We start from the raw sequence: 12847 nt of genomic DNA on the forward strand, positions 1-12847 counted from the left end.
TCTTGTATAGGAGAATGCAGGCTGCAACTCTTCTTCCTCAGCATTTAAAATGAGCTGGGCCTGAAACTGTACTGGAGCATTTTGACAGGTTTCCTGTGTCAAACTTATAGAGAAACTTCCTCTTTTACACATTTTTAATGATAATGAAAGTAACAAGAAAATCAGAATTCAGAAACATAACTCTTTTCCCTATGCTTTGTAGTGTTTTACTGGCACGGTAAAACCCGAGGCTAAATTTAGCCACTCCAAAATACTTTTTAAAATCCATGTTTCAAAAATTTAAACTGATACATTGCAATCATTTCAGCCCTTCTGGATTTTACAGAAGTGTCCCTGATTACTGATGTCACTTGGTGCCAGCTAATAAAGCTAGTAGTCATGTGCCTATGAGTTATTGGATGTTACGAAAATCCTTGATTTGTTAAAACTAAACCAAAGTGTAACTGTATTCAAGGGGTGGTTCACCTTTAAGTTAACTTTTAATATGTTCTACAATGGCCAATTCTAAGCAAATTTTATTATCTATCTTTTTTATAGTTTTTTAAATATTTGCCTTTTTCTTCTGACTCTTTCTAGCTTACAATGGGCGTCACTGATCCCATCTAAAAAAAACAAATGCTCTGTGTTGTCATTGCTTTTCTATTTAGACCCTCCCCTATTCATATTCCAGTCTCTTAGTTAAAACAATGCTTAATCAAATTAAATTAAATCAATAATTTGGACCCTAGCAACCAGATTGCTGAAATTGCAAACTGGAGAGCTGCTGAATAAAAATCTATATAACTCAAAAACCACAAATAATAAAAAATTAAAACCACTTGCAAATGTTCTCAATATCACTCTCTACATCATATTAAATGTTAATTTAATGATGAATAACCCCTTTCATGGCTTAAACAAACTACAATTTGCCCTGCATTCAGGCTACAGATCATTGTCTAAGTAGCCATTGGTAGTTGATCATGCCTCTGTTGTTGGAAGGCTGGGATGTGAAGGGTTGGAAGGATTGAACGATATGACAGCATCGGGACACCTCTAGCACATGTGATTATGCCTAATAGCAGGAGCGGTATTTCTGCTGTAGCTTGCATTCTGGTGGCATTTAGATGGTATTTAAATCCTTGCCATTATTATGTAGTTCAGGCACAGAATACTGCCTTCTGCAGTGCCAGTATCACAGGAGAGAAATGAACTTCCTCCTGCTGCTAGAAATGACACTAATGAATGGAGCCCGCAAGACTTCCATCTCAGGCCTCACAGACTAAGGACAAGGCTTTGTGGAATTTTAATATAATGGGTCTGTGTTAGAAATAAGACATTTGTGGTTCAGCTCAACTTACCACCCCCGATAGCAGGGTGGCTGTAAAATCCGGTAGAACGTTTCACACTTATTTCTACTAAGTGTACATTATACCTCAACAGAAATTTGTATACAGATCTACAGATTCATTCTGGGGGGCGATTCAATTTCAGCACCTGAACTGTTTTTTTAGCCTAACTGAACACAATCTCTTCTATTCCCCCCCGTCTCCACAATTTTCCAGTCAACGTGCCACATAATTGTTATTTTCTTCAGATTGGACAGTAAATTACAGTAATATGTTGTTGCACACCACCTACACTATTTCATGGCAAAATAATATATAGACAATATTTATATACACTAATAATTATGTGAAATGTGTAATATCACAACATCAATTATTATAAACATGCCACTACAAACATTCCATTTCTTGGCTCAGCCATACTAGATTGCTACTTACCAAGAAGCAGGGCCGCCATCAGGGGGGGACAGGGGGGACAAGCGTACCGGGCCCGGGCATGAAGGGGGGCCCGGCAGCGCTGCATTTTTTTGAAGATCCGGGCCCCCCTTACGAGCGCCCGAGCCGTACGTCATTCCTCTTGAGTGCCGAATGCGGAAGTGCCGAAAAGCCGAAGCCGATGCGCCGAAGACCCGAAGTCACGGAAAAAGCCGAAGTCACGAAGCGCCGAAAAGACCCGAAGTCACGAAAACAGCCGAAGTCCTGAAGCAGCGCAAAGACCCGAAGTCACGAAAGGAGGCGAAGTTGAAGTACTGAAGCCATGAGTTCAATTCTACTGAACACCAGTTTGTGGTTTTTTTTTTTTTTTAATCCCCTGGCCACCAATGTATTATTTTAATATTCTATAGGCCCCTGCCACCAATCTTTTTTTTAAAACTATTTTTTTGGGGCCCCAATTTTTTTTTTTAACTCGTAAGGGGCCCCTTGCCACCATTGTTTTTTTTTGGTTTTTTTTTAAAAAAAAAAATTAATTTTCTTTTTGGTGGCCCCAAATTTTTTTAACTTGTAAGGGGGCCCCTGCCACCAGTTTTTTTTTTTTCAAAAAAAAATTATTTTTTTTTTAAATTTTTTTTTGGGGCCCCAATTTGTTTTTAACTTGTAAGGGGGCCCCTGCCACCAGTTTTTTTTTTTTTTCAAAAAAAAATTTTTTTTTCCAAATTTTTTTTTTGGGGCCCCAATTTGTTTTTAACTTATAAGGGGGCCCCTGCCGCCAATGGTTTTTTTTTTTTCAAAAAAAAATTAATTTTTTTTCAAATTTTTTTTTGGGGCCCCAATTTGTTTTTAACTTATAAGGGGGCCCCTGCCACCAATGTTTGTTTATTTTTTAGTTTTTTTTACATTTTTTTTTGTTGGGGCCCCAAGTTTTTTTTAACTTATAAGGGGGCCCCTGCCACCAATGTTTTTTAAAAAAAAAAAAAAAATTTAATTTTTTTTTTTTGGGGCCCCAATTTTTTTTATAAGGGGGCCCTGACCATCAATAGCTTTTTACAACTTGTGTGGGGGGGGTTACTTTTTTAGCGCTGATGTCTGTGTGGTCTTTTAACTGCGATGTGGGCGGGATATGGGGCGGAGCTTGGTCGTCAGTGTGGGCGGGGCCCAGGGGGCCCCAAAAATTTTGTTGTACGGGGCCCCGTGATTTCTAATGGCGGCCCTGCCAAGAAGTATTCTGTGCACATAAAAACATATACCTTGCATTTAACAGCCTACTTGCAAATTGACTAAATCATTATTTTTGCTCAGATTTTATAGCTGAAGGTGCCTCACAGTTGCCATAGTAGTAGCAGCAGTTTCCTTAGTAAGGAAAGAATACAGCAACATTGTAGACACACGGACATAAGGTACCAAATTTGTGATGTTTTACACTCCATATTAAGTAGACAAGCCTGTAGGTAGGGATGTCATACATCTAAGGACACTAAACTAACACAGATATCGCCTGTATTGTAATTGCTTTGACTCCCTGCAAGGCTATAAAATGCAGCTGTGGCAGTCTTGCACATTCCCAGACTTTACTGGGAAATCTTGGTCAGAAGCCGTGGATGTTACACCCCTGCTCACAATATAGTGTACAGTATTCTAGTAAATCTGTAAGAAGGTGTTCGTTTCAGTTTATGGGCTCAAGAAACAGGTGGGGATTGTTATATAATGTATGTATATGTTACCACTGGGCACAGAAATGGTCAGGTTTGACCTTTCTGCACCTTCAATTCTTTTGAACTAATCAATTAAAGAATAAGAAATTAATATATTCAGCTGTATAATATAATTAATTCTGTAACAACCACATCAGCTGCTTGTCATTTCTACCACGGGAGAACATGTTTAAAAATAATACACAAAACTCTTCTAATGATACAAGGAAGACATGAGAAAAGTAATGTTGGGTTACTGATTTCTTTTCTAAGTAGAGCAACATCAGAGCAGTGTTCTGTTTTCCTTCTGAACATGTTGTTCTGGACTGTACAGTCAGAACTGGCCAGCAGGTGACACTGTTGTTACAAAATGTATTACATTAGCACAGGTATGGGACCTGTTATCCAAAATGCTTGGGACCTGTTATGCAGAATGCTTGGGACTTTGGGGTTTCCGAATAATGGATCTTTCTGTAATTTGGATCTTCATACCTTAAATCTACTAGAAAATCATGTAAACATTAAATAAACCCAATAGGCTGGTTTTGCATCCAGTAAAGATCAATTATATCCATATATATATATATATATATATATATATATATATATATATATATATATATATATATATATATATGGATAGAGTAAACGGTGCTGTTTTATTAGTACAGAGAAAAAGGAAATTATTTTTAAAAATGTTAATTATTTGGATAAAATGGAGTCTATGGTAGATGGCCTTTCCATAATTCTGAGCTTTCTGGAGAACATGTTTCTGGATAACGAATCCCATACCTGTACAGTAGTTTAAAAACAGCTTACTAGCTTTGAATTAACAAACACTACATGTTAGAAGAGCACCCTGAGCAAATGTGCATTAATTTTTTTTAAGGTTTAAATATTTGGATTGGAGTCCTTCTCTATTTAAAGGGAAATGAAGACCTCTACCCTATGTTACAGGGTTTTTTCAACTCACATGGCAGTTTTAAACCTTTCCAATTAGTATCTGCAACCAGTATTCAGAATGCTTCAGAATTATAAGCGCAGGTATACTATATATTATGACCCGCACCCCCTACCTTCTCAGATGGCTGGCTGTTCACTGATTCCCATATGCAAAATGTGATTTGGCTCCTAACTTGTGCACACTAATTTACTAGATCGGGTGGGCAATATGCAGTGGACAAAATCTTGTGTATGTGCAGTAATACAAGTTACAGAGTAAGGATAAGAGCCAGAGCAGTCACCAAGATCCTTGTCAATACTGTGAAACTGTAATAATAATAAACTGATATTTCAGACGTTATTATTTAAAAGAAGATACTGTATAATGTTAATGTAAGATAAAATCTTGGGTTTCAATTCTGACTACATTTGGGCCTCAAGTAAAAAGGGCAAGAAATTTCTGTAGCGTTCAAATTAACTCATTATAAAATCCTAATATTATACATGTGTACATTTGTTAATGTTGTACAAGGCTTTGACTAGTAATGTCTTTTCAATTATTTATTATTGCTGGACTTAAAGTTCACCTGTCATACAATATATATTGAAGAGTTCATTATTCCTCTGTTTTAACCTTCCTCTTATCTGATTTTATTAAAGCTGTGTAGAATTAGCTGGGGCTTATGTAAAGGTTGTGAAAATGAATGCACCAATCAGATAGCAACCCTCTCCTATTTCTGTAAATGACCACAGCATGGGAAAACTAGACATGCTCCAGCCTAGAGGCTCACATGAAACTTAATCCAGCAGATGTGAAAATAAACTAAATTCATTTTTTAATGTGAGCTTTTTCAAATACTGGTACTGGGATCTAGCACCCAGAAACATACAACCAGAAAGCTCAAAAACAGCAATTCAATTTCCTATAGTGTTGTGGTAGCTACCACAAAATTTTCATGCAAATTTTTTTGTGTATTTTTTTGCAGGTATTTACCATTTGATAAATATGTTTGAACATCTCCTCCATGTAGGCATGACGATAGTCAAGCATGCTGTGTGATTGCACCACTGTTGGAGAATTTGTGATTTTAGATAACCCTATGAGGAGGATCTAATTTTTAGCCCATGCTGTGCTCAAGTTTGCAATTAGTATGACAGTGACCCCACATTGTGACATGATGAATAGAATAACACAGAAAAAGGTTACATTGCAATTACCAAACTGGCTCTTTTTTTTCTTAAAGGGTTAGTTCACAGCTTTCATATGGGGGTCACTGACCCCAACAGTAAAAAACAATTCCTCTGTGATCTGTATTACTTTTCATTTCTTTTCTTTCTATTCAGTCTCTCTCCTATTCATATTCCTGTCTCTCATTCAAACCTCTGCCTGGTTGCCAAGCTAAACAAGACCCTAGCAACCAGATAGCTGCTGAAATTCCAAACTGGAGAGTTGCTGGACAAAAAGCTAAATAACTAAAACCTGAAGATGAACTACCCCTTTAATATAATTCCTTAGAAGGCTGGCACAAGGATAGTGTTAATGAATGACATTTCCTACCAGTTATAAAATAGCTGAGCTCAGCATTCAATCCAGTGTCTGCATCAGTGCAATTCAGACGTGCTACTATATAATCTCGAGGGACATTCTCGGCCAAGGAGACATTGTAGATGGTGGGAAAGAAAGTCGGGCTCTCATCATTCACATCCAAAACTGCAAATGAAGGACACAGATAGAATATTGGTCAGTTAAACATCATGTAAGGTACACAAAAAAGCCAATGAATTAAAAAAAAAAGGGGGGTTACGTTGTCCATAGTGTCTAAGGGCAGTGCCATTTAGGAGCTTAAATCCATACTGCCCTGAAGCTAGGCGGTATGTTTCCTCTGTCATTATGAATGCCCCAACTGAAAATGGATTCACTTTTTATGTTCAGATCATAAATTCATAGTGCACCACACTTCCTTGGCACGGTGGGTTGAGCCTGAAGTTGTAGCCTTCATGCCATAATTGTGTATACGACAGCAGTGTGGTAACCATGGTTCCACTGTGGAATGGTTATGTACACATCTGATTTATCTAGCATGTGTTTCTATGCTATCACATTCCGGCGGTGCATGTTTATGATGCAATCACACATGAAAATTAGTTTCACAAAGGGCATCAGATGTAGTTTAATCTACTGCTTAGGGCTGCATTCCCAGATAACTAATATATTTGCAAATGTACAAGAATTCTAAAGAGCCATTCATGCCAAATGCATTGAAACACTGGCATTTTCGCTATAATTTCCTTTTATAAAAATGTGCCATTTATCTAAATAGCCATCTTAATTACTAATAATTTATTAATGTGCTTCTGGGTTCTCAAAGCCTTCTTATCTTATGCTCTTTGTGTGTTTTGTTATACTCTTTTGTCTATATTTTTATAAATGGTGTATATATTTGTAGCTTAGTTTCTAACACATCTCCCAGCAAAGACTCTGGAATAACTTTTTTATGTCACTGAAGATGAAGTCTCCCCATGCAACTAAAATGGAGACATTCTCTTGCAAAGCACAGTTAGAATCCTGATACACTGTGGCTCTGCAGTTGACATATATTTTACATTATACAAATTCCATTTTTCTTGTTCTATCAGTTTGAGCACAATGCACAACATACTGATTTGCAAGAGATAATTGTTTCCTTTGTAGGTTTGTCCTTATTTACAAGTAGTGCAATAATTCAGTGCAATGCATCATTTTTAATTAAGTTATTTCTAAGGATTCTAATGTACATGCCCCTGCTGGAAGTTAGCTAGAATTGCATCTGCTAGTATATTTCACACCAGTTGCATTGGTTGGTAATGGGCATTAAGCAGATGTATCATCTGCATATTCTTACATATACCTCAATTGCATGCATGTTCTGTATGGTACCACAATGTATTAACCTTCTTGTTAAAAGCAGCAAAAAATTGCCTAATTGTAAACAACTTTTCAATTCACCTTCATTTTTTTTTTTATAGTTTTTGAATTATTTGCCTTCTTCTTTTGACTGTTTACAGCTTTCAACCAATTGTAAACTCTCTCAGAATATCAGACTCTGAATCATACCAAAAGTTAATTTAAAGGTGAACAACCCCTTTAAATTCTTTAATTCAACCCCTTTAATTCTAGCAGGGAATCATAACATCTACAAATGTAGTTCTATTATATTCTATTCAGGATGGAGAATTATGATGTTTACCACGGATGGTGAGGGTGCTGGTTGAAGTCTTGGATGGAGTTCCAGCATCACTGGATAATACACGAAGATAATACTCAGCAATCTTTTCTCTATCCAGTACAGCTATAGAGGTGATCAGCCCACTGGTACTATTGATAACAAAATCCATCCTTGGCATACTCACAGGCATGCGATATGTCACCTGACCATTTAGACCTTCATCTAGGTCTATTGCCACCACCTGCCAAAAGAATATATATATATATATATATATTTATATCAGTTATTCAGACAAAGGCTGTTTTATCTGAGCAACCAGTTTTATGTCCAGTATCATTTATTCAGGTAACTTAATATATATTAATATATTCCAGATCATGTTTTCTGTTTACTTCTTACCTTTTCCCACTAGCATTGACTATCACTATAAGAATGCAACAGAGAATCAATAAATATTTTTTTTCCTTATTTGAGTTGTATTTAATCGTAAACATCTCAGTTCTAATGTAAATGAATTTTACAGCATCACTTCTGCCCTCCATTAAAAAGGGTAAAAGAACAAATATGAAGGTATTTGCCTGAAATACAGATACTCCAATAGCAGTTCCCTCTGGAATTTCAGCAGTGAAAGGCAGGTTCTGGAAAGTAGGATCATTATCATTGAGATCCAGCAAGTTTACAATAACAGTAGCACTGCTGGTGGCACGAAGAGGAGGACTTCCACCTGTCAAGGGAAAGGGAAGGTTAGAAGGAAACACTTGTTTTTTTCACAAAAACAACATCTGCAAAATAAACTTGTATAAACCCCCCCCCCCCCCCCCCCCCAGGCGCAAATCTCGTGCTCAAGCCCCTTCCAGGACATTTAACTCACCATGTGTTACATGAAATAGATGTTCTTCTCAAATCACTTCTTTAATGGGAAAGTTCATTCTCTCTAACAAACTGATTCCTTTGAGTTAACTTTTAATTTAAAGCTACTTTTCAATTGGTCTTCATTATTTATTTATTATATTTCCATTATTTGCCTTCTGCTTCCAACTTTTTTTAGCTTTCCAATGGGGGTCACTGAAAACAAATGCTTTTTAAGGCTACAAATGTATTGTTATGGCTACTTTTTATTACTCATCTTTCTATTCAGGCCCTCTCTATTTCATATTCCAGTTTCTTATTCAAATCAATGCATGGTTGAAAATCAACTACAAATTCTCCCTCCACATCATTCTAAAAGTTAATTTAAAAGTGAACAACTCCTTTAATAGCCCACTTTTATATATTATGCGTGAAAACACTTAAAGTGGACTCATCACCCAGACACAAAAAGCTGTATGATAAAAGTCATTTTCAAATTAAATATGAAATCCAATTTCTTTTTTTTATTAAAGCATTCATAGCTTTTGTAAACTCATTTAAAAATCTCAGCTGTCAATCAAATATTGCCTGCCCTTCCTCTATGCCTTAGGGCGGCATAGAGGCGGGGCAAGCAATTACTTTCACTTTCCATTCAGCACTTCCTAGATGTCACTGCTCTCCCCACATTCCCCCAGTTCTCTTAACCATTTAATTGTGTAACCAGTGCATGGGGATGGACATCAGGTCCCCCATTCTGGTACACAAACAATTCTGAGATGATACAAGGCTTGACTTAATAACAGTGTCCACAATATGGCTGCTGCCTGCTTGCTATAATTATGAATTCCCAGACTAATGGAAGCAAGATTCAAATAATTTATACAGTGTAATTAAAGTTAATTTTTCTTGACAAACATGATAACATATGATTTGGAATCATTTTGGGTGACTGGTCCCCTTTAAAGGAGAACTAAAGCCTTACTAAAGATTATAAGCTAAAAATGTTGTATATTATGTTTTGGGCTTCTGTACCAGCCCAACGTACGATCTGATGGTGCCCCCTGCTGCCTGAACTTTAAAGTGGACATGGTTACTGTAAAAGAGAAAATCCAATCATATTCACAATTCAGATGATAGCAGTACACACTAGCGGAAATAAAGCATTTTAGGACACCTACGATCTGTTACTGAGATGACAATCTTCCTCATCATTTCAGCCTCTACGGGATTTGGGTTTTCTCTATCCAGCACTATCCCTGTCGTCCGAATTTTTCCAGTGGTGCTGTTCAGGGTATAGAATTTATTTGCTGGGTTGATGCTGTAAACCAGTGTACCATTCTCAGCAAGGTCTGGGTCGATGGCAACCACCTATTGTAGAGATAATTGGACCAGAACATTTGTGAAACAATAATTGATTTACTTACAGCCGAGCAATTGCATGTAATTCTTTGTAGACATAGGGGCCTATTTATTATGCTGTGTGAAATGAAAATTGCCAAAAAAAGGCGTAAAAAGTTGTGTAAAATAAATAGCGAATTTATCAATGTGTGTTTTATTTTACATAATGCAAACGCAATGCTGGAGGTAAGGACAGGGCCCCAATATGGGATGCACATTCTGCCACTCTGTACCTTGCACCCTAAATTATAAACCACAGGCTCCTATTGAATGACATAGCATTAAGCAATATGTTTCATTCAAAGAGTATTGAAAAGGTATCTGTGCTCTGAGATGGAGTGCAGAGGCCTGCAGAGATTTGAACAATACCCCTGTAATAAGAAAAGTACATTACCCTCTACCAGTAATATGCCTCGTTCTTGCTCCATATTAAGCAGATGACATAATGAGACCTATCTACTAAGCTTACTTATTTATCTTTATGGGGGGGCATTTACTATGCCCCCAGGCAGAAGTGCAAACATGTGCCCCCTATATGCTTAAAAATCCAGCACTAGGTGCAAAGAGCAGCTTTTTTCGAGCTTTTGGGGGCAGTTCAAGAACATGTATCATTCTTATGTATGTTGCTTTTGCAACTAAACTAATATGCTGTCATGTTTAATGTTAGGGGCACATTTACTTCGAAATGCGACCATCGAATTATAGAAATTCGATAGTCAAAATTTTTTTGAGTGAATTTAGCCATTTTCAATCGAATTCAAATCGTTCGAACGATTCGAATGATTTAATCGATCGAATGATTTTCAAAAAAAACTTTGACTTCTAAAAACGTAGCCAAATACTGGCTATAGGTTCTAGGAGGTCCCCATAGGCTAACATAGCAATTCGGCAGGTTTAAGGTGGTGAAGTGTCGAAGACAAAGTTTTTTAAAGAGACAATACTTTGATTTTCGAATGGTCGAATATTTGAATTTTTTTCAATTCAAATTGAATTTTGGCCTATTCGATGGTTGAAGTACCCAAAAATGACTTAGAAATTCGAAGTTTTGGAATTAGAAAATTCACTTTGAATTCACTTCGACCCTTAGTAAAAGTGTTCCTTTAAGAGCATTCATCATTTCCTAACTCAATTCCTATTTTATGTACCATTTTTTAATCTTTTGGCAGACAATAGTTAAAATGTGCTTATTCTCAGTTCTCATTAGATACTGAATGCCCAATTGCCTTATTTACATTACTTTATAGAAAGTGATGAAAAAATTTTAATTACATTTCGGTCTACGCGTTATAAATCCTCAGCAAATAGTTGAGGCTGGTATGTTTTTATCCAAACGCTTAAAATGCTTCATTTGTTTTACAATGTAAAGGAGCCATGTGTTTTAAACGGGCAGTTTACTTGAGTAACAGGCTCAGAGATACAGGGATATTTTTTTTTACAGGTTTCTTAAAGGAGAACCAAACTGTGGCATATATGTTGTTTTCAAAGACACAAACTGAACAATCTGATGTACATTTCCAACGTCAGAATTGCAGAATCTTACACTGAATTGTTTGCCTTTTGCTGGTCTCCTTTCTTCAATTATCGTGTTATAATTATATCTATAAATACCCACCAACGAAGAACTGAGGGTATCCATAATAAAAGAGGTCATACATTACAACTTAGTTAAAAAGACATTTCTATTTTAAAATGGCAATTTTAGTAAATAAGATATTTTATTTAGGCGTGTAAAAAGATTTTAGGGGTCATTTATGACCAAACGGGGGGGAAGTGCAAGAGCACTAAAGAGCACAAGGCCACTCCCCTTAGTGTTTATTTAGAAAGGCATTTGCCCCACTGCATGTTTTGCTCTTTAATCAGCACCAAATAAAAATTCAGTGCTCATTGACGAGGGAAAGGACATGCTTACTGACTGCTTTAGGAAAGCTGCTGGCTGCATGTCCTGCTGCTCCTAACCTGAGCCTCAGGGGTTCCATACACAACAATAGCAAGTAGGTAATCAGATGGCACTCACAACAGCAACATGTGTTTATCATGTGGGTTCTGTAATAGCATAATTAAGAGAAAGCTTCAATCATCCATCTAAAGGTTTTACCAATAAATTGAGGGATTTTGCTACCTGTAACACCATGGGTGTCATATATATCTATATATGTTGAAATGACCGTAATAAAGCATGTTTAGGTAAAACTAATAGAGAAATCGGGGTAAGAATAGGTGAACTTAAAAAATTATGTTACACCCGTGAGTAAACATTTCAAAACACAGGGCCACAGTAGTAAAGATGGCTTGTGTTACAAGTAGTAGTTGTTCCCTCAAGTGGTGGTGATTATAATGAATTAATATTACAAATGAAACAATGTGGGCTGATAAATTAAACACTACGGGGCAAATTCACCAACCTCCAAAAAATTCGGCAACGACGGCTTCGCTCACAGTGCAACACTTCGCCAGGTATAGATTCGTCAGGACAACGCTAATTCACTAAAATCTGAAGTTGCGTCCAGGGCGCCAAACGCTGGCGAAGTTGCGCTAGCGTTACTGCGCCAAGCAAAGCGAAGTTGCGCTAGCGTTGCATACGGCAGGAAGATAAAGTTCAATGGACGTATATGTTGCAGCAAATACATTACACTACACAAGCCCGGGAAACCTTAATAAAATAAACTTGTTATATTGCCCTACACATGAGCCCAGTGTATAGTATATGTGCCATATGTTAGGAAATGTGGGGGGGAAACCGGTTACCCCCAAAAAAAAGTGCTCTCTTTTTCAGCCTATCACCCTGAAAAAGGAAAAGACGCCAGCGTTTTTTGGGGCTTTTCAACAGTTTTTTTAGGAACTCCTATCTACTCTATTGCACTTCATCTGGTCTGAGGTGGTGAAGGCAAGTCTGACGCAAGAGGTAACATTCAGTAAAATCTGCATCTTAGTGAATTTGCTTAGTTATGTCCATTCGTCAGAGCGCAAATTCGCCAGGTGTTAGGAAGTGAAGTAC

General features: G+C 37.1%; 1 protein-coding gene across 1 annotated transcript in view; it reads right to left on the reverse strand.

The window, feature by feature from the left end:
* cdh23.L (cadherin-related 23 L homeolog) overlaps window positions 1-12847 on the reverse strand; it is a 588894-nt gene that overhangs the window by 162313 nt on the left and 413734 nt on the right. The window contains exons 22-25 of the mRNA XM_041568893.1: window positions 9633-9822; window positions 8184-8329; window positions 7627-7846; window positions 5958-6110 (exon numbers count right to left, since the gene is read on the reverse strand). Of these exons, the coding sequence (XP_041424827.1) occupies window positions 5958-6110; window positions 7627-7846; window positions 8184-8329; window positions 9633-9822 (709 nt within the window). The remainder of the gene's footprint in view (window positions 1-5957; window positions 6111-7626; window positions 7847-8183; window positions 8330-9632; window positions 9823-12847) is intronic.

Source organism: Xenopus laevis, chromosome 7L (assembly GCF_017654675.1).
Source record: "Xenopus laevis strain J_2021 chromosome 7L, Xenopus_laevis_v10.1, whole genome shotgun sequence".
Lineage (NCBI taxonomy): Eukaryota > Metazoa > Chordata > Amphibia > Anura > Pipidae > Xenopus > Xenopus laevis.